General features: G+C 41.4%; 1 protein-coding gene across 1 annotated transcript; it reads right to left on the bottom strand.

Moving 5' to 3' along the window:
• Positions 1-21,177: 21,177 nt before the first annotated feature.
• LOC132628616 (uncharacterized) lies at positions 21,178-21,850 on the bottom strand. Its single transcript, XM_060344383.1, has 2 exons — positions 21,645-21,850; positions 21,178-21,388 (listed from the first exon to the last, which is right to left on the bottom strand). Exons 1-2 carry the CDS (start codon positions 21,848-21,850, stop codon positions 21,178-21,180), a joined length of 417 nt encoding a protein of 138 aa, XP_060200366.1.
• Positions 21,851-22,801: the final 951 nt, after the last annotated feature.

Raw genomic sequence — 22,801 nt, forward strand, 5'->3', positions numbered from 1 at the left:
TGTAGAAGTTTCGGATGGAATATGGAGTTGGCAGGATTGCTTGAATCTTTGAATATTGTTTGGAATGCTATTGAATTATGTTTGAATAATTTTGAATTAGTTAATGAATATGGAAAATGTTGATATTAGTTTGATAATGTGAAGTTGGAATGGAAGTGTTGCATTATGTAAAAAGTAAGAATAATTATGTAAGAATGTGTTTTGTTGTGATTGTTGATGTTGTTGGTATTGTTGTGGGGGTTGTTGTTGATATTATAGCCGAGTTAACTCTCGGGGATGTTGATATTATAGCCGAGTTAACTCTCGGGATGTTGATATTATAGCCGAGTTAACTCTCGGGGATGTTGAATTTATAAGGGAAATGCTGCCGAAATTTCGGTAGACAAATATTGATTTAAGTTTGAATTCTTAAAAGCTTGTAATTCACATTTGGTAATTATGACCAATTGTAGATTTTGGTGGAAAGGGGAGTTGAGCTCGGACGAGCGTAAGACGCGAATAAGGTATGTAAAGCCCTACCTTTCCTTCTTTTGGCATGTCCTAGGTGTACTAGGTTTTGATTAGAGCCTCGGGGAATATTTTGTTCATCGAAATCTGAGTTTACTTTTAGTACTATTTCATTCAGTGAAATTGAATTAGAACCTTACATTTTGTTGGAAGAAATGTCCAAACATTCGTAACTTTCACAAACGTAATCGAATCGCCCTGAAACTTTCATGGATGACTCCATAGGGTCTAATGTTTGTAAATTTCGTACGCCACCTAGACTTGACCCGAGGTGGGCCCATTAACCCCGAGACTCCTTCGTTTGTCCTATTCGACTTATCTTTGTATGATATTAGAAAGAGACTTTTGCTTATGATTTTAGCTACTAAAGAATAATGTCTTGATTGCTCCATTATATTCTGATTTACATCTTGAACTATAAACACGATTTCAGAAGTACTTTTGTGAGACAGACCCCCTATTGATCAGTTGTTCAAACTAGTTTGCCTAATTTGTTGTCATATGATTATATCAAGTCTTCACAAATGTTTTTATATGTAAATTGCATTAGTTTCTCACTACTCTGCTCGTGCACGTTATTATGATATCGTTCGCCGGATCCCAGGCCGATTTTGTGATCGTGCGTATTTTGACATATTCAGCAGTATGATGTGTTACGGTTCCGGAGACCTCGCCATAGGGCCGGGTACCGTTTATGGAGTTATGCTGTGATATGGCTTATGATATGTTTTGATGATATGATATGTTGTGATGATATGTTACGTTCGGGGTTTGTACAGAGATTTGAAACCTTCTGGAGTATGCTGTGTTGTGGCACCAGCGTCGGAGTGGTGACCACGTTCCTGAGCCTTATGCATGATTTTTATTTGCATTATATATACATATGTTTTCAGCACGGACTTTGATGTACTGGTTCGGTATTTATTTCCTGTACCCTTTTATGTCAGCTATGGTTTGGATTTCTGTACTCTATGTTTTACATACTCAGTACATCTTTCGTACTGACCCCTTTTCTTCGGGGGCTGCGTTTCATGCCAGCAGGTACAGAGACTCGTGATCCGCCAGAGTAGGCCACACCTTCTGCCAGTACAGAGTGCTCCTTTTGATTCGGAGCCCATATTTTGGTATATATCTTTGTCATGTATATGTTTCCGTATATTTGGCTATTTGGGGTACGGCGGGGCCCTGTCCCGTCATATGTTTTCGTTTTGGTTTAAAGAGGCCTGTAGTAATATATGTGGGTAATGGGTCGTGTGTGTGTTCGTTCTGTTTATGATTTGCGTCTTAATGCGGTCCTGTCTGTTATAGCGGCCATGGTGGCCCACATGTTTGCATATGTGCATATATTCGGCGATGTGTATTCCGCCGCCCCTTCTGACTTTGATATGATATTTTTGCACGTGCGACCGCTTAAGATAATAGTGGCTTCCAATCTATTTAAGATGATTAATATGAAATCTGAGTTAAATTAGAATATGACGAGTTAGTATGTAAGTCTGTTTGGGGTGTCCAAATAGGGCACCAGTCGCGGCCCACGGAGCTGGGTCGTGACAAAAGTTGTATCATAGCAGTTTGTCCTCGGAATGTCTACAGGCCGTGTCTCATAGAGTCTTCTTTATCGGTGTGTTGTGCACCACATCTATAAACAGGAGGCTACAGGACATTTAGGGTGTTACCTTTCTTTGAATCTTAGATCGTGCGATAGAGCTGTGCTATTAGGATGACCCTTTTCTGACCGGTTGTTGTGTTTTTCAGTGATGCCTCCGAAAAAGGCGAAGGCTGCCTAGAAGGGCAAGGAAGTGGGAGGAGAGACCAGTCAGGTGCAGAGAGTTACTCGGGCTCGTGCTCAGATTATGCCCAATGTTGTGCCTCAGTCAGAGGGTTCAGCTACACCACCACCGGAGGAGCCTGGAGCAGGTCCATCATTAGCTCCAGAGACTCCAACGCCCGAGCCTCCAGCTCCTCAACCAGGGGCGGAGGATAGGGTGATGAGGGAGGCCGTACAGTTGCTGACGACGTTGGTGGCAGGACAGGCTCGCAGACGCGGGCTGAGAGGTGATGATGATGATAGACGTGACAGTCTGAGGGTCCGTGACTTCCTGACATGTAATCCCCTAGAGTTTTTTGGGTCTAAGCCCGAGGAGGACCCCCAGGACTTTATTCGGCAGATACAGCGCTCATTGAGACTGGTCAGGGCTTCAGAGACCGAGTCTGTTGAGTTAGCTTCGCACAGATTACGAGATGTCGCGATTAACTGGTATGAGCCCTGGGAGCTGTCCAGAGGTGAGGGTGCTCCCCCAGCTGTGTGGGACGAGTTGGTAGCCGCTTTTCTCAGCCACGTTTTGCCCCTAGAGTTGCGGCGGGCGAGAGTTGATAGATTTTTGCAGCTACGGCAGAGAGGTCAAAGTGTTCGCGAGTACAGTTTGGAGTTTGATTCTCTGGAAAGATATGCACTTGCCATAGTAGCTGGGATGCCTGATCGGATGCACCGGTATGTGATAGGGCTGGATCGCTACTTGATTGACAGTTGTATGGCGGTGGCATCGCAGACGGGTATGGATATCGCCCGATTACAGGCTTACGCGCAGGGTATGGAGGACCGGCACAGAGAGGATCGGTCGGGCAGAGATCGAGAGAGGAGGCCGCCCAAGAGGGCCAGATCAGCGGGGTATTCTGGAGATTTTCGAGGCGGCCAGCCTCAACAGCAGTCTGGTAGATATCCTCCTCCGTCAGGCCGGGGTATACAGTCCACCGGTAGATGATTTTATAGTGAAGGACCGTCTGGGGCCGGCCAGAGTTCCAGAGCACCAGGTTCGCAGATGACCAGGGGTTCCAGCCAGTCCAGACCACCCAGGCCCCGTTGTTCTCATTGTGGGAGATCGCACCCAGGGGAGTGCTACCGAGCTACAGGAGACTGTTTTTCTTGCGGCCGTCAGGGTCATGTTATGCGTGATTGTCCATTGGCGAATGGTTCTGCTGGTACAGTTCAGCCGACGGGATCAGCTGTTGGTTTATCCTCTACTCCTTCAGCTATGCGCCCTGCGGGGTGAGGTATGCCGGCACCGGCGGGCCGCGGTCGAGGCCGTGGCGGTGTTTCAAATTCTAGCGGTCCTTCGAACCGCATATATGCATTGGCTAGCCGTGGCTAGCCGCCAGGACAAGGAGGCGTCGCCAAATGTTGTTACAGGTACATTACTGGTTTTCTCCCGATTTGTATATGCATTGATTGATCCTGGTTCTACTTTATCATATATCTCCCCGCTCGTTGCTAGTAAAATTGGAATAACACTCGAACCTATAGAACTATTCGAAGTGGCTACACCGGTTGGGGACTTTGTTATAGCGAGGAAGGTATATAAAGATTGTTCTGTGATTATATATGATCGTTGCACTAAAGCTGATTTTGTAGAATTAGATATGCTGGAATTTGATGTTATTATGGGCATGGACTGGTTAGCTTCCTGTTATGCTAATGTCGACTGCCCGAAAAAGGTAGTTTGTTTCCAGTTTCCAGGGGAACCAGTCGTAGAATGGTCAGGGAGTACAGCATCGCTGAGGGGTAAGTTTATTTCATACCTCAAGGCTAAGAAGATGATTCAGAAAGGTTATATCTATCATTTGGTCCGTGTGCACGATACTAAGGCCGAGACACCTACGCTCCAGTCAGTTCCAGTTGTCAATGAATTTCCAGATGTATTCCCATATGAGCTCTCAGGTCTTCCCCCTGAACGGGAGATATAATTTACGATAGATTTGTTGCCAGATACGCAGCCCATATCTATACCTCCGTACAGAATGGCACCGGCAGAACTGAAAGAACTGAAGGAACAGCTGAAAGACCTATTGGATAAAGGCTTTATCAGACCCAGTACATCGCCCTGGGGAGCACCGGTATTATTTGTAAGGAAGAAAGACGGGTCACTGCGGATGTGTATTGACTACAGACAGCTAAACAAGGTGACTATGAAGAATAAATATCCCCTCCCCCGGATTGACGATTTATTTGATCAGTTGCAGGGTGCCAAATATTTTTCGAAGATAGATTTGCGTTCAGGCTACCATCAGGTACGGGTACAAGAGGCCGATATTCCAAAGACTGCTTTCAGGACCCGGTACGGGCATTATGAATTCAGAGTGATGTCTTTTGGGCTGACTAATGCTCCAGCGGTATTCATGGATTTGATGAATCGGGTATTCCGGCCGTTCCTTAACATGTTCGTGATTGTATTTATTGATGATATTTTGGTTTATTCACGATCAGCAGAGGAGCATTCAGATCATTTGAGAACGGTACTTGGCACACTTCGGCAGTAAAAATTATATACTAAATTCTCAAAATGTGAATTCTGGTTGACCTTAGTGGCATTCTTGGGGCATATTGTCGGAGCAGATAGTATTCGGGTTGATACGTAGAAGATTGAAGCTGTACAGAATTGGCCTAGGCCTACTACACCAACAGAGGTACGCAGTTTTTTGGATTTGGCCGGATATTATAGAAGATTTGTGGAGAATTTTGCTTCTATTGCGGCACCGTTAACAAGGCTAACTCAGAAGGCAGCAAAATTTCAATGCACTGATGCCTGTGAGCGCAGTTTCCAGACGCTGAAGGAAAAATTAATTACAGCTCCAGTCTTAGCTCTTCTAGAGGGGTCAGACGGGTACGTCATTTATTGTGATGCCTCCGGTATTGGGATTGGCTATGTGTTAATGCAGCACGGTCGAGTCATAGCCTATGCTTCCCGGTAGCTCAGACCGCATGAGAGAAATTATCCCACTCATGATCTGGAATTGGCCGCGATGATTCATGCTTTGAAGATATGGCGGCATTATTTATATGGGGTCCACGTTGATATTTATACGGACCATAAGAGCCTCTAGTATATTTTTAAACAGAAGGAGCTAAATTTGCGGCAGAGAAGATGGCTTGAATTATTGAAAGATTATGACATTGATATTTTGTATCATCCTGGGAAAGCTAATGTGGTAGCTGATGCACTGAGCCGCAAGTCCATGGGCAGTTTGACTGATGTGCAGCCTGATAAGAAAGAATTAGTTTGTGAGATTCGTCAGTTAGCCAGCCTTGGAGTCCGTTTGGCATATTCTAGAGATGCTGGGGTTTCCGTTCGAGAGGTTGCTGAATCATCAATTATAGAAGAGGTAAAGCAACGTCAGTTCGAAGATCCTATTTTGGCACAGTACAGAAATGTGGCCCTTAATAAAGAAAATACTCATTATTATATGGAGGTAGATTATGTGTACCGGACGTTGCAGGGCTATGGCGGAAAATCATGGGCGAAGCACATAATGCTCGGTATTCTGTTCATCCTGGATCCACAAAAATGTACCATGATCTCAAATGTTTATATTGGTGGGACGGTATGAAAAGGGACATTGCAGAGTTCGTTGGCCAGTGCCCAAATTGTCAGCAAGTCAAGATCGAGCATCAAAAGCCCGGCGGATTACTACAGGAAATGGAAATTCCAGCCTGGAAATGAGAAATGATTAATATGGATTTCATTATAGGATTACCGCGCACTCCACGCAGGTATGATCCTATTTGGGTTATTGTTGACAGATTGACGAAATCAACCCATTTTCTCCCGGTCAGGACTACCTATTCGGCTGAGGATTATGCCCGGCTATACATTAGAGAAATAGTAAGGCTTCACGGAGTTCCTACATCCATTATTTCCGACAGAGGTGCACAGTTTACAGCTAACCTCTAGAGGTCATTTCAGGAAGGATTAGGGACTCAGGTGAGTCTTAGTACAGCATTTCATCCTCGGTCCGACGGACAGGCCGAGCGCACTATTCAGACACTGGAAGATATGTTACGAGCCTGTGTTATCGATTTCAGAGGTAGCTGGGATGATCATTTGCCACTTATTGAATTTTCTTATAATAATAGTTATCATTCCAGCATCCAGATGGCACCGTACGAAGCCCTATATGGTAGAAAGTGCAGATCTCCGATTGGTTGGTTCGATGTGGGTGAAACTAAACTGATTGGTCCAGATGTGGTCCAGCAGGAAGTCGATAAGGTGAAACTCATCCGAGAGCGATTATTAGCGGCCCAGAGTCGACAAAAATCATATGCTGATAAACGACGTCGACCTTTGGAGTTCCAGATTGGAGACTGGGTATTTCTGAAAGTGTCGCCTATGAAGGGCGTAATGAGATTCGACAGGAAGGGAAAGCTCAGTCCGCGATATATTGGGCCTTACCAGATTATCCGAAAGATTGGGAATGTCGCTTATGAGTTGGACTTGCCATCCGATCCGGAAGCAGTGCACCCAGTATTTCACGTATCTATGCTTCGTAAATGTGTTGGTGATCCTTACAGAATATTCCCCATAGAAGTGGTCCAGGTAACTGAGGAGCTATCCTACGAAGAACATCCTGTAGCCATTCTGGATCGGCAGGTGGGGAGACTGCACACCAAAGATGTGCCTTCTGTGAAAGTCTTGTGGCGAAACAATAACCGGGAAGAAATGACCTGGGAGGCAGAGGACGAGATGAAAAAGAAGTACCCTCACTTGTTCTCTACACTTACAGGTAACTTAAATTTTTTTAATTTGTTACATTGGTGGTAAATAATTTATATGTGCTACTCATAAAAAGAAACTCCCCCTAAATGCCTGTAAGACCCTATAAGGCCAATCTAACATTCGAGGACGAATGTTCTAAAGGGGGGGAGAATGTTATATCTCGCATTTTTGCGTATTTGGAAAAATTGGAATAATCTTGCTTTTTAGGAAATGAGGGCTATATTTTATTTTATTTCATATATATGTGTTATTCATGGAAAATATTGTTGCGGAAATACGGAGGAAGGCCAAGGGCAAAATTGGAATTTTAGAAATTAGTTCCGTGAATTACAAAAATAAGATCTTAAAGAATTGGGCTCAAAAAAATAAAAGAGAAATTGAGGCCCAAATAAATAGGGGTGGCCGGCCATGGCCAAGCCCAAGCCCATGGAAAATTAATTCCATGTGACTAATTAATTAAGAGGCTTCATTATATATTTATATCACTAGAACATTCAAGATACAAGGATCAAAAACAAAAGAGAGAGTGAGAGCTCTTAAGGGCCATTCGGCCGAACCCCTAAGAGAAAAAAAAAATTCCAAGTCTTTCAACTTTCATCCAAAAATCTCCTTCTTCTTTGATTCTTATTAAGTTCAAGACGCTCTCCGACGTGATATAATTAGTTAAGCGAGAAAACTCCGTTTGCGGAAAGTGGAAGTTTGAAGAAAAAGGTAAGAATTCTATTCTTTTATGTTATGGAAGAAGTGTATATGTTATAGTGATTAGAGTTGCATGAAAATTATGGAATGGAGGTGTGTGGGTGCATGGCGTGTGTGTGTGTGAAGTGTGTGCATGGCCGTGAGCCATGGTGGTGAGGGGAAGAGATGAGTTGAATTCCATTTAGTTTGTTAGTTATGTCGTTGTGGTGTTTGTGATGTAAATAAGGGTTTAATGAATCGAGTCGGCATTGAAATTGGTGTAGCTTGTTATGGGGAATTATGTGTTTTTAATAAAAATTTTAGGTAATTATGGAAATAAAATTCTAATGTGTGAATTATTGTTGCCATTAATGAGCTTGGAAGAAGACAATGCAATTTGGTAGTTTCGTTGTATTTGTAGAAGTTTCGGATGGAATATGGAGTTGGCGGGATTGCTTGAATCTTTGAATATTGTTTGGAATGCTATTGAATTATGTTTGAATAATCTTGAATTAGTTAATGAATATGGAAAATGTTTATATTAGTTTGATAATGTGAAGTTGGAATGGAATTGTTGCATTATGTAGAAAGTAAGAATAATTATGTAAGAATGTGTTTTGTTGTGATTGTTAATGTTGTTGGTATTGTTGTGGGGGTTGTTGTTGATATTATAGCCGAGTTAACTCTCGGGGATGTTGAATTTATAGGGGAAATGTTGCCGAAATTTCGGTAGACAAATATGGATTTAAGTTTGAATTCTTAAAAGCTTGTAATTCACATTTGGTAATTATGACCAATTGTAGATTTTGGTGGAAACGGGAGTTGAGCTCGGACGAGCGTAAGACGCGAATAAGGTATGTACAGCCCTACCTTTCCTTCTTTTGGCATGTCCTAGGTGTACTAGGTTTGGATTAGAGCCTCGGGGAATATTCTGTTCATCGAAATCTGAGTTTACTTTTAGTACTATTTCATTCAGTGAAATTGAATTATAACCTTACATTTTGTTGGAAGAAATGTCCAAACATTCTTAACTTTCACAAACGTAATCGAATCGCCCTGAAACTTTCATGGATGACTCCATAGGGTCAAATGTTTGTAAATTTCGTACGCCACCTCGACTTACCCAAGGTGGGCCCACTACCCCGAGACTCCTTCGTTTGTCCTATTCGACTTATCTTTGTATGATATCAGAAAGAGACTTTTGCTTATGATTTTAGCTACTCAAGAATAATGTCTTGATTGCTGCATTATATTCTGATTTACATCTTGAACTATAAACACGATTTCAGAAGTACTTTTGTGAGACAGACCCCCTATTGATCAGTTGTTCAAACTAGTTTTCCTAATTTGTTGTCATATGATTATATCAAGTCTTCACAAATGTTTTTATATGTAAATTGTATTAGTTTCTCACTACTCCGCTCGTGCACGTTATTATGATATCTTTCGCCGGATCCCGGGCCGGTTTTGTGATCGTGCGTATTATGACATATTCGGCAGTATGATGTGTTACTGTTCCCGATACCTCGCCATAGGGCCGGGTACCGTTTATGGAGTTATGCTGTGATATGGCTTATGATATGTTTTGATGATATGATATGTTGTGATGATATGTTACATTCGGGGTTTGTACGGAGATTTGAAACCTTCTGGAGTATGCTGTGTTGTGGCACCAGCGTCGGAGTTGTCACGACCCAACCCCGTGGGTCGCGACTGGTATCCTAACTGGATACCCATACGTACCTACCTGACAGAATCGGCGTACCAGACAGAATATTCCAAATAGGTGTTTACAGATTCAAGCCAATACAGATACGGCGCGCGCGAAAATACATATACATATGCATACTGAAACTTTTGCATAAGCCGATGAGGCTAACGTAGCAGAAGGAGTCACAAAATCGTACGCATCTACCTGAATAGATGTAACCCGTAACCCATATACATATCTACAGACCTCTAACAGACATACAGAATCAGATGACGGGACAGGGCCCCGCCGTACCCAGAATTGTCATACATACAGAATATACAGATGTCAGAAGATATATACCAAAAGTATTCGCTCCGGATCAAAGGAGCTCTTCAAAATAGCAGAATCTGAGTCCTAGACTGGCGGTGTATCTCCAGGTGCGTCTGTACCTGCGGGCATGTAACGCAGCCCCCGAAGAACCGGGGGTCAGTACGAAAAATGTACCGAGTATGTAAAGCGGAAATGTATCAAACATAATCATAATCTGGACAAGAAACACAGAAATATAATAGACAGAATCATAAGCCGAACCGACAGACGGAAGTATACCGGACAGAGTCACAATCCAGACGGACAGACAGAATCATGGTCCAGACTGACAGACAAAATCATAATACATACGGACAGACAGAATCACAATACATACGGACAGACAGACGTGTGCCGGACAGAATTATGCATGCAGATCCCGGCCCTGTCATACATACATACAGATCCCGGACAGAATTATGCATGTATGTATGTGTTGATAGCACATACATACATACATACAGATCCCGGCCCTGTCACGGGGGCGCGGTAAACAGAACCCGGCCCTCTTAGTACGGGACGCGGTGGACAGACAGAATCAGATAATGTGCCATCCTGGCCGCCATCCCCATACACAGATCATAATATCATACACAGATGTAAACAGATCCCGGCCTGCACACCGAGGGACGCGGTGAACAATGCAGTGGAATATGCACGATAACAGAACCTGGCCCGGGCGCAGTGAAGGAAGCGTTGAGGCATCCACGAACAGATTAATGAGAAACCACATACATACAGATCATCATACAAACTCAATGGAACTGAAATAGGCCAAACGGCAGGTCAAATCAAAGTATTCGGACAGTATTCAAAATACGCGCCTATATATCACTTGGGATGGCACGACAGATTATTACCAGGATCAGATTTCCAGATGTCAAAAATATTTTGTCATATTTATGAAAATAGTTATAACGCTTGCTATATAACTGATAGAATATTAATCCAGATGTTGTCTGAGAAAATCGGACAGAAACAAGGTAGTTAAAGTTATACAGAAAGTATCGGGCTTTGTGGGCCCACCTCGGAACAACTCGAGGAGGCGTATGTAAATTATAGATAATAGACCTTATGAGGTCGTCCATAATCATTTAGAAGCATACCGACTCCGTTTAGGAAAGTTGCATACATAAAGTTTACTTTAAGGGCAAGTTATAAGAAAACTGATTCAATCTTACTGAAGGAAATGGAGCGGATTTCAATCTCGAATTCCGAAGAACAGAGTCGTATCTAAGGCTCGCAGCCGAGCCTATTACGTCTAGAACATGCCTGAGAATGAAGGGGTAGGCTTTACATACCTTATTCGCTCCTTATGCCTTTCCAAATTGAAATCCCGTTTCGTCCGAAATCTGCATTTGGTCATGTTTACCAAATATTAATCATAGGGCCTAAAGGTTCAATTTTTGCCAATACTTGTCTACGGAAATTTGGGCAGCATCTCCCCTATACATACAACATCCCCGAGATTCAACTCGGCTCAAATAGCAACAACCAACCCAATCAACAATGCCAACAATATCAACAATCCATTAGAAATGCATTCTAACATAAATTGTCTTCTTTTTCAAATAATGCAACAACTTCCAAACCAACTTTACACTTTCAAGTCAATATCAACCTTCTCATATTCATTTACTAATCAAGATCATTACAATACAATTTGGAAATATTTCATATCATTTCCACAAAATATTCACAAGGTATACAAAATATACAAACTTTCCACCAAAGTCATAATTCATCCAAAACTTCTAACATTCAACCTACCTATCCATAACATATTTCCATCTTCCAATTTCATCAACCATAATCATAATTCACATCTTAACAACTTCATTTCCATAATATCACAAAATCATTCTAAAGTGACATAATCTTCTACATTCTAACTTCAACCAAAATTCATTCAACTTTCATTCCCAATATAATTTTCACCATAACCACAGCTAAAATACAACATAAAATTAACTCATTTTGGCTATACAATATTCACATGCACACGGCTACTTACACACATATAAACACCATACAAACTTCCATACTTTCATGAATTCTAACCATTTCTACATACTACAACATAAATAAACCCTTCATACCACATAAAAAAGGATTAATTCTTACCTTTTTCTCCTTACTTCTTCACTTGACCAAGGTGTGCATTTGATGAACCAAGGGTTCTATCTTCCAAAAATAATTACACCAAGTTGTAGAGGACCCTTGAATTAGTGGGTATACAACAAGAAAATAATTTTTAGAACAATATTTCATGGGGGGAAAATTCCCCCATCTTGGCCGAAATGGCCATGGAGTTTTCTCCTTGTTCTTTCTTTTCTTTCTCTCAAGTTTTCTTGAAACTTCTATGCTTTATGACTCATCCAAGGCTCTTATATTAATTAGCACATGGAAATTTAATTAAACTATGGGTTGGGCCTCACTTGGCCGGCCACCCCTTAAACATTGGGCCTAATATTTTTTTCATATTTTTTTTGGGCCAACTCGGTTGGTCACGAGTTGGGCCTAGCCCACTGACCTTTCAACCTTAACACGTCCATATGTCTTTGTACCGATGTCACCTATAGGCCCACGACCTACCGTTGGAAAGCTATTTCAATTATCTACAACTTTTATTTCTGGGCGTTTTCCAAAATTCCAAACTTATAATGCCGATTTTTCCCCTCCAAGTCAGGTCATCCGAAAACGTTTTCTTAAAAATATCCGTTTGGAGGGCTTCCACTTTGATTTGGCCCCAGGGCCCTTCACGAGTTGTGTTTAACTTTACATATGTGATTCATATAACTTGTCACATGTCCCAAAAAAATCTTGATGTGTGGGCCCCACCTCGACTTACAAATAATCCGACGTTCGAATATACAGGATATAACATCCTCCCCCCCTTTAAAACATTCGTCCTCGAATGTTCGACTGTCCTTATGAAGTTTCATTACATTTCGGGGAGGTTCCTTTCTCTCCTTCAAAATTATTTTCAATGTTACAATTACCATCAACATCTTTCACCCCTTGTCACACTTCTCGGTTACTTACAACGTTATCATAATCCCATATCATATCGAACAGATTCATAACTAGGGTGAGACGCACAGAAGCATACCGGACAGATCCATAATCAGAGTCAGATGTACTGAACTATGGCGGACAGATTCGTAGTCAAAGTCAGACGTATGAAAGTATGTCAGACGTTCCGTGATCTAAATCAGATGTACAGAGATGTATCAGACAAATTCGTAATCAGAGTCGAACGTACAGAGGCATATCAGACAGAAACGTAATCAGATCCAGAAGTACAGAGGCATCATAGACAGAGCCTCATCAAAGTCAAAGGTGCAGAAGTACAGTCAGAGGCGCAAAAGTATAGCAGACAGAATCTTGATTAGAATTAGACCACTTCCACTAAGGCTTCAGTGATTTACGAAAATTTCCCTTGTCGACGTTTCATTACTCACCCTGATCGTTGTACCACGAGTTATTTCATCAAAGTATCCAATCAAATATAATAAATAAGTTTGTATCCTTATGGAACTCTACTGACCCTGTACAATATCCCTTAGGCCCTTTCTTACTTTCTTATGCATACCACTTCCTTATCGTTGTTGCGCTGTTACAGAGGCACACTTACAATATTTTCCTTCACCATATTTCTTAGATTTTTATTTGGATCCCCTTCTTATGCCTTTGATACATAACATTCCCTTATTGTGTCTTATCGCAAAAGTGCAATCACAATATATCTATTCGCAATGTTTCCAGATCCTCATTCGGACTCTTTTCCAATTTCTTCTTACTCGATCTACGTGACTCCTATAAGGGTACTGGCTACTCCACACATTCTCGTTTTCTTTAGGTTACCCCAAATTTCCATTCATAGCTTATACTTACATTTGTCAAAATTTGTATCCTTCCCAGGGTGTCACCCATCCCAGAATTGCTCTGGCTCCAGCACGCTTAATCTCAAAACTTTCATGTGTTTTGATGCGTTAATGCTAATATAATTGCGTCGACTGCCCCACACGACCTTTGTCACGTAATTTAGGGCCGATCGGGGTCTTAGTAAATTTTCGAAAAGTTTTCATAACGGGTCCCACTCCGGTCTAAACCATACAATTACCATGTTGCCCTTCTGAATCTTCAATTTTCACTTTCATCTGGGTTTTCTAGATTCACACTGGTGGCGGGGACATCTCAGTCGCCCTTGTTTTTAACCACTAGGTCTTTAATCCCTTTTTAATTTTTTTTTCCGTTGTCGTCATTGAATAATATTCTACAGAAATCATACACACATAGGAAGCTCTAGGAAACTCATATACTTATAAATGATCAATCTCGGGTCTAACCTGGGGAGCTGCCGTGGGAAATGTGTCCATCATCATCATCGTCTGTCTGCCCCCCACTCGTCTGGCTCCCGCTATTACCTGCATCCGAATCGGAGGAGTATAGGTAGCCCAGCAATTCCTGGTTCACTGATGGCCAGGACAAAGGACTGGAGTAGAGCGTAACACTCTCCGGGGAGGCCTGTCTGACATAGTGCTCCACCACGGGAGCTGCTGGCATGTCCCCGGAAACCTCCTCCTCCGGCGTCCTAGAGGAATGCTCTAGTGGATCTGTATCGTGGATATCCTCTTCTCTGGGGGTAAGGAACTCTGGAGGTATTGTCGCCGGATCCTCCGAAGGGTCTGTCTCAATCGAGTAGCTGGGGCTCTGCTTACTCGGTCCTGGTGATATCCTGGGGGCCTTCTTAGCACCCCCATCCACATCGTCAGAAGCTGCCCTTTTCATTCTTTATCAATCCACAATCACCTGCAGGAAGAGGGTCAGAAACAATTTCACAAATGCTGACACTGTTGCTCGTTGGAGCCTCGCCGCAGATACAGCAATTCGTAGGAAAAGAAACATCCTAACCATACGGCTCTATCGCACGATCTAAGATTCAAAGAAAGGGTAACATCCTAAATGTCCTGTAGCCTCCTGTTTATAGATGTGGTGCACAACATACCGATAAACAAGACTATACTAGACACGGCCTGTAGACATTCCGAGGACAAACCGTTCTGATACCACTTCTGTCACGACCCAACCCCGTGGGCCGCGACTGGTATCCTAACTGGACACCCAACATATACATACATAAGCATACCTAGACTTACACTTAAGCCGTTAAGGCTATCATAGCAGACAGAATAGCAAACTCGTACATACCTACCTGAACAGTGACAACCCATAACCCACATACATATCTACAGGCCTCTAATCGGACATACAGAATCAGATAATGTGTCATCCTGGCCGCCATCCCCATACACAGATCATAATATCATACACAGATGTAAACAGATCCCGGCCCGCACACCGAGGGACGCGGTGAACAATGCAGTGGAATATGCACGATAACAGAACTTGGCCCAGGCGCAGTGAAGGAAGCGTTGAGGCATCCACGAACAGATTAATGAGAAACCACATACATACAGATCATCATACAGACTCAATGGAACTGAAATAGGCCAAACGGCAGGTCAAATCAAAGTATTCGGACAGTATTCAAAATACGCGCCTATATATCACTTGGGATGGCACGACAGATTATTACCAGGATCAGATTTCCAGATGTCAAAAATATTTTGTCAGATTTATGAAAATAGTCATAACGCTTGCCATATAACGGATAGAATATTAATCTAGATGTTGTCTGAGAAAATCGGACAGACACAAGGTAGTTAAAGTTATACAGAAAGTATCGGGCTTTGTGGGCCCACCTCGGACCAACTCGAGGCGGCGTACGTAAATTACAGATAATAGACCTTATGAGGTCGTCCATAATCATTTAGAAGCATACCGACTCCGTTTAGGAAAGTTGCATACATAAAGTTTACTTTAAGGGCAAGTTGTAAGAAAACTGATTCAATCTTACTGAAGGAAATGGAGCGGATTTCAATCTCGAATTCCGAAGAACAGAGTCGTATCTAAGGCTCGCAGCCGAGCCTATTACGTCTAGAACATGCCTGAGAATGAAGGGGTAGGCTTTACATACCTTATTCGCTCCTTACGCCTTTCCAAATTGAAATCCCGTTTCGTCCGAAATCTGCATTTGGTCATGTTTACCAAATATTAATCATAGGGCCTAAAGGTTCAATTTTTGCCAATACTTGTCTACGGAAATTTGGGCAGCATCTCCCCTATACATACAACATCCCCGAGATTCAACTCGGCTCAAATAGCAACAACCAACCCAATCAACAATGCCAACAATATCAACAATCCATTAGAAATGCATTCTAACATAAATTGTCTTCTTTTTCAAATAATGCAACAACTTCCAAACCAACTTTACACTTTCAAGTCAATATCAACCTTCTCATATTCATTTACTAATCAAGATCATTACAATACAATTTGGAAATATTTCATATCATTTCCACAAAATATTCACAATGTATACAAAATATACAAACTTTCCACCAAAGTCATAATTCATCCAAAACTTCTAATATTCAACCTACCTATCCATAACATATTTCCATCTTCCAATTTCATCAACCATAATCATAATTCACATCTTAACAACTTCATTTCCATAATATCACAAAATCATTCTAAAGTGACATAATCTTCTACATTCCAACTTCAACCAAAATTCATTCAACTTTCATTCCCAATATAATTTTCACCATAACCACAACTAAAATACAACATAAAATTAACTCATTTTGGCTATACAATATTCACATGCACACGGCTACTTACACACATATAAACACCATACAAACTTCCATACTTTCATGAATTCTAACCATTTCTACATACTACAACATAAATAAACCCTTCATACCACATAAAAAGGGATTAATTCTTACCTTTTTCTCCTTACTTCTTCACTTGACCAAGGTGTGCATTTGATGAACCAAGGGTTCTATCTTCCAAAATAATTACACCAAGTTGTAGAGGACCCTTGAATTAGTGGGTATACAACAAGAAAATAATTTTTAGAACAATATTTCATGGGGGGGAAATTCCCCCATCTTGGCCGAAATGGCCATGGAGTTTTCTCCTTGTTCTTTCTTTTCTTTCTCTCAAGTTTTCTTGAAACTTCTATGCTTTATGACTCATCCAAGGCTCTTATATTAATTAGCACATGGAAATTTAAGTAAACTATGGGTTTGGCCTCGCTTGGCCGGGCACCCCTTAAACATTGGGCCTAATATTTTTTTTTCATATTTGTTTTGGGCCAACTCGGTTGGTCACGAGTTGGGCCTGGCCCACTGACCTTTCAACCTTAACACGTCCATATGTCTTTGTACCGATGTCACCTATAGGCCCACGACCTACCGTTGGAAAACCATTTCAATTATCTACAACTTTTATTTCTGGGCGTTTTCCAAAATTCCAAACTTATAATGCCGATTTTTCCCCTCCAAGTCAGGTCATCCGAAAACGTTTTCTTAAAAATATCCGTTTGGAGGGCTTCCACTTTGATTTGGCCCCAGGGCCCTTCACGAGTTACGTTTAACTTTACATATGCGATTCATATAACTTGTCACATGTCCCAAAAAAAATCTTGACGTGTGGGCCCCACCTCGACTTACAAATAATCCGACGTTCGAAAATACAGGATATAACAGGAGTGGTGACCACGTTCCTGAGCCTTATGCATGATTGTTATTTGCATTATATATACATATGTTTTCAGCACAGACTTTGATGTACTGGTTCGGTATTTACTTCCTGTACCATTTTATGTCAGCTATGGTTTGGATTTCTGTACTCTATGCTTTACATACTTAGTACATCTTTTGTACTGACCCCCTTTCTTCGGGGGCTGCGTTTCGTGCTCGCAGGTACAGAGACTCGTGATCCGCTAGAGTAGGCCACACCTTCTACCAGTACAGAGTGCTCCTTTTGATTCAGAGCCCATATTTTGGTATATATCTTTGTCATGTATATGTTTCCGTATATTTGGCTATTTGGGGTACGGCGGGGCCCTGTCCCGTCATATGTTTCCGTTTTGGTTTGTAGAGGCCTGTAGTCATATATGTGGGTAATGGGTCGTGTGTGTGTTCGTTATGTTTATGATTTGCGTCTTAATGCGGTCCTGTCTGTTATAGCGGCCATGGTGGCCCACATGTTTGCATATGTGCATATATTCGGCGATGTGTATTCCGCCGCCCCTTCTGAATTTGATATGATATTTTTGCATGTGTGACCGCTTAAGATAATAGTGTCTTCCAATCAGTTTAAGATGATTAATATGAAATATGAGTTAAATTAGAATATGACGAGTTAGTATGTAAGTCGGTTTGGGGTGTCCAAATAGAGCTCCAATCGCGGCCCACGGAGCTGGGTCGTGATAAATGTTGCTTTGGAGAAGATTCATAATGTCCCTTAGATTGTTGATGAGGTGATAAACTAGTACTAAGAAGGTTCCATAAGGATTGGAGATCAAACGAGTCGACGAGAACGAACTTCGGAAAACTGGGCATTATACGGCCAAACATACTAGCCGTATAAAACATACGGGCCGTATGTTCAACCGTATATCAGCCCAGATTAGCATCCCTCTCTGGACCAAATCTACAGCCATACACACGATCAGCATAATTTATACGAACCGTATGTTGGTCCGTAGAAACTGGTCGGGACATATTTGTGTTATTAACAAGGGATCCAAGTCTTATTTCATTTCATTTCCTTTCACTCCCCTTCTCTCTAAAACATCTCTATACACTTATCCCATAAGAATTCAAGAGATATTAGTGATCAAATACATCAAACTAAGTGAATCAAATGTAAGAAACCCATTAAAGTTCACCAAAGGCAAGGAATCCAAGTGAAGGTGAAACTAGGGTTTTGCTCAAGTGAGGTGTTTCCACCCAAGGTTCATCCCTACACAATCTAAGGTATGATTTATGGTATTTCCATGTTGTTTAAGGTATTTGAAAGTTGAAACACTTGGATTGTAGAAGGATATAGAAAAATGGGTCATGAATGAGGGAATAGTGTCATTTCGAGTAATAGCTTGAATTGAGTCATGATTCTTGATGTGTGGTGATATAGTTATGTTATAAATGATATTGAGAACATGGGATAGGCATTGTATATGAGCGAAGGCAATAGTGTGTTATGACCATGGGTATGGATCATTGGAAGTGAATTAAGAAGTGAGGATGATGTATGTGAATAAAGAGTGTTGTTATGATATTGTGAATGTTGTTATTGATGTTTGGGAGTTGATATAGGATTTGGAGGAAGTCGTATAAATAAAGGAGATGCTGTCCAATTTCCTCTAGCTTTAGTCATGAATGCTAGCTATCGATCTTTCTATTAATGGTATAACTCTAATGAAGGTAGAGACCTGAGCATTGAAGGAGGACGTGCAAGTGATAAAATAGTTGAACGGAAAGGTATGTAAGGCTAACCCTTCTTTCATAAGGCATGGTTCTTTGGCCAAATATCTAATCTTCTATAAGCCCATGATGTCCTCCAAATGATGCCATCATCAAAAGCTACTAAGCTCATGATTCTTGATATATTACGATTGTACTAAATTCCTCATATGACGAATGATCCTATAAGGATAGATGTAATGATGATGACGATAGTAGTGATAACGATAATGATGACGACGATAATGGTAATGACGATAATAATGATGACGATAATGGTAATGATGACGATGATAATAGTAGTGATGCTAAAGATGCTTATGAGCTTTTATGTACATGTTCCTACGTGTGGCTATTATGAAACCTCGAGCTTATATGGCCCGGTAGAATACAAATATATATATATATATATATATATATATATATATATATATATATATATATATATATATATATATAATGCGCGTGCACCACTGTAGTTGGGTACAGACAACCCTGAAGCCTTGGTAGGGCCAGGTACATATGATAACCGAACCTAGCCATGGTCGCGAAACACCGAACCTTTGTGGTCGGGTATGCTATATAAATGCAATGTATATGATATGGGTATGTATACGATATAGATATGAGTATGAATACGAATATGATATGAATACGACTATGAATATGTATATGAATATGACTATGGATACGATGTGTAAATGAGTACGATTATGAATACGGATACGGATGTATGTACACAATTACGCGTTAGAGATGGAAAGTCCCTATGAGAAGCAAGTAAGTGCTTACGACGATGATACTACTATCTCTTATCCTATGTTATTTCTATGTTGTCTATTATGCTTTCATAATGATATTGATCATGCTTTACATACTCAGTACATTCTTCGTACTGACGTCCTTTTGTTTGTGGATGCTGCGTCATGCCCGAAGGTGACAAACAATTGGCGGGCAAAACAACTCTTTGGTCGTAATGCCCTCCAAGCCAAAGTTTCAAAAAACACATCATTCCACACTTGGGCATTTTATCAAACAGGTGGCGGGCAAAACAACAACAATCTCATGAATGAGGTATGTTTGTCGTAATGCCTTCCGACACGATGGAAAACGATGCACTCGCTCCAACGAGTCTTAATTCTCAGCAAGCAGTTATACCCAATGAATCAGACATCCAAACAAACCACTAGCAAAAATAAACTAACAACAACAATACATGGAAGTCGAATCAAACAACTAGTATGAAGCTGTAACAAGCAATACATGATCTAGCATACCTTAAAATTGAAAGAATACTTGATTTTAGCACTTAAGGAACGATGAACACACAAAAAGCCACTACTAGTTTTACAACACTACAGAAAAGAGAGCAAACAAGAGAGAGAATAATGGTTAATGAAGGGAATGGTGGTTAATGGATGTATTTAAGAGAGGGAAAAATTGGGTAGCGGTTGGGTAACCGTTATGGGAGTGGGAAAGGTGGAGGAGGAGTGAAAATTTGAAAAGAAGAAATGGGGAGAAAGAGAGGGGCGTCGGGTTATATAAAAATTTGATAACTCTAACTGACGCGTTAAAAGGACAGAACGTCGAATGGTTCGACGTTCTGTTGAGTGCAACGTCATTTGCTTTCCTTTTTTTATGCAAAGGAGAAAAACCCCCGTCGAATTGACCGTCGATCAGTTCGACGGAGCGTCAAACCGGTCGTCGAAGGGTCATAATTTCCAGTGATGAATCTTTCATGTGGTCCATTTCGACGGCGCATTCTACGGCTCGTCGAACACATCAACGGTCCGTCGAATACACATCGTTCATCTGCTTCCTTGGCAATTTCTCCATTCAACACTTAGGTTCCTAGACACAATAACAAACATCAAAACAACACAAGAACAAAACCAACAAAACGAAAAACATAACGCGAAAATGAACATTGGTTGCCTCCCAAGAAGCGCACAATTTAACGTCACGGCATGACGTAATACCACTTTTGGTGTCAAGGTCCGGTGCCATGTTTCAACTGCTGAGCATCAACAATCTTATCCTCATCAACCATCCAATGGTAGTGCTTTACCCGATGGCCATTCACCTTGAAAGTACGAGTTCCATCTTTGGACTTCAATTCCATCGAACCATTGTGTGAAACACTCACCAAAGCAAAAAGGCCAGACCACTTAGATTTCAATTTGCCCGGAAAGAGCTTCAACCTTGAATTGAATAGCAACACCGAATCACCCAGTTGAAAATCTCTCTTCAAAAGTTTGACATCATGATAATGCTTCATCTTTTATTTATAAAATGCCGCACTCTCATAGGCATGATACTGAAACACATCCATTTCATTCATTTGAAACAACTGCAACTTGGCCGCATCGTCCCAGTCCATGTTCAATTTTTTGTAATGCCCAAAAAGCTTTGTGCTCAAGTTCACCCAGTAGATGACAAGCTTTTCCAAACACCAACCGATAAGGAGAAGTACCAATAGGAGTCTTGAGTGCCGTTCTATAAGCCCAAAGAGCATCATCAAGCTTTAATGACCAATTGGTTCTATTCGCATTAACTGTCTTGGCTAAGATACTCTTTATCTCTCGATTGGAGACTTCGACTTGCCTACTAGTTTGGGGATGGTAAGGAGTTGCCACCCTATGCTTCACTCCATACTTCTCCATCAGAGTAGTGAATTGCTTGTTGCAAAAGTGAGTGCCACCATTACTAATGATTGCCCTAGGAGTGCCAAACCATGTGAATATGTTCTTTTTGAGAAAATTTGTGACACTATTGTTGTCATTGTTGGGCAATGCTACAGCTTTGACCCACTTGGACACATAGTAAACCGCAACAAGGATGTACTGCATACCACGAGAACTCACAAATGGGCCCATAAAGTCGATGCCCCACACATCAAAGAGTTCAACCTCCATGACAAAATTCATCGGCATTTCGTGCTTTCTCCCAATTGACCCTTGGCATTGACATTGGTCATAAGATTTCACCAACAAATTTGCATCATGATAAAGGGTGGGCCAATAATAGCCACATTCAAGAAATTTTGTTGCGGTGCAGTTCCCACTATGAAGACCCCCCACGGGAGAGTCATGGTAAGCTTTTAAGATTTTCATGGCCTCGGATTCGGCCACACACCACCAAATGATGTTGTCGGGAATAAGACCCCTCACCAAGAAGTTGGCGATATTCGCATACCAAGGAGCAACTTCACAAGATACGGCCAAAAGTCTTTAATTGGGAAAAGCATCATTTAATTCAAGATCTCCACTCGGTCTCCCGGCTTCCTCAAGCCTAGATAGATGATCCGCAACTTGGTTTTCACAACCTTTTCGATCTTTGACTTCAAATTCAAACTCTTGCAACAATAAAACCCAACGAATCAACTGTGGCTTTGCATCTTTCTTTGTTATCAAATATCCCAATGCCGCATGATCCGTGTGAACAACCATTTTGGATCCCAAAAGATAGGCCTAGAACTTCTCAAAAACATATACAATGGCTAGAAGTTCTTGCTCAGTGACAGTATAATTCATTTGAGCACCATTGAGGGTTTTGTTAGCATAATAAATTGGGTGCATAATTTTGTTGTGCCTTTGCCAAAGCACCACACCAAT

This window comes from Lycium barbarum, chromosome 2 (genome assembly GCF_019175385.1).
Source record: "Lycium barbarum isolate Lr01 chromosome 2, ASM1917538v2, whole genome shotgun sequence".
NCBI classification, from domain to species: Eukaryota; Viridiplantae; Streptophyta; class Magnoliopsida; order Solanales; family Solanaceae; genus Lycium; species Lycium barbarum.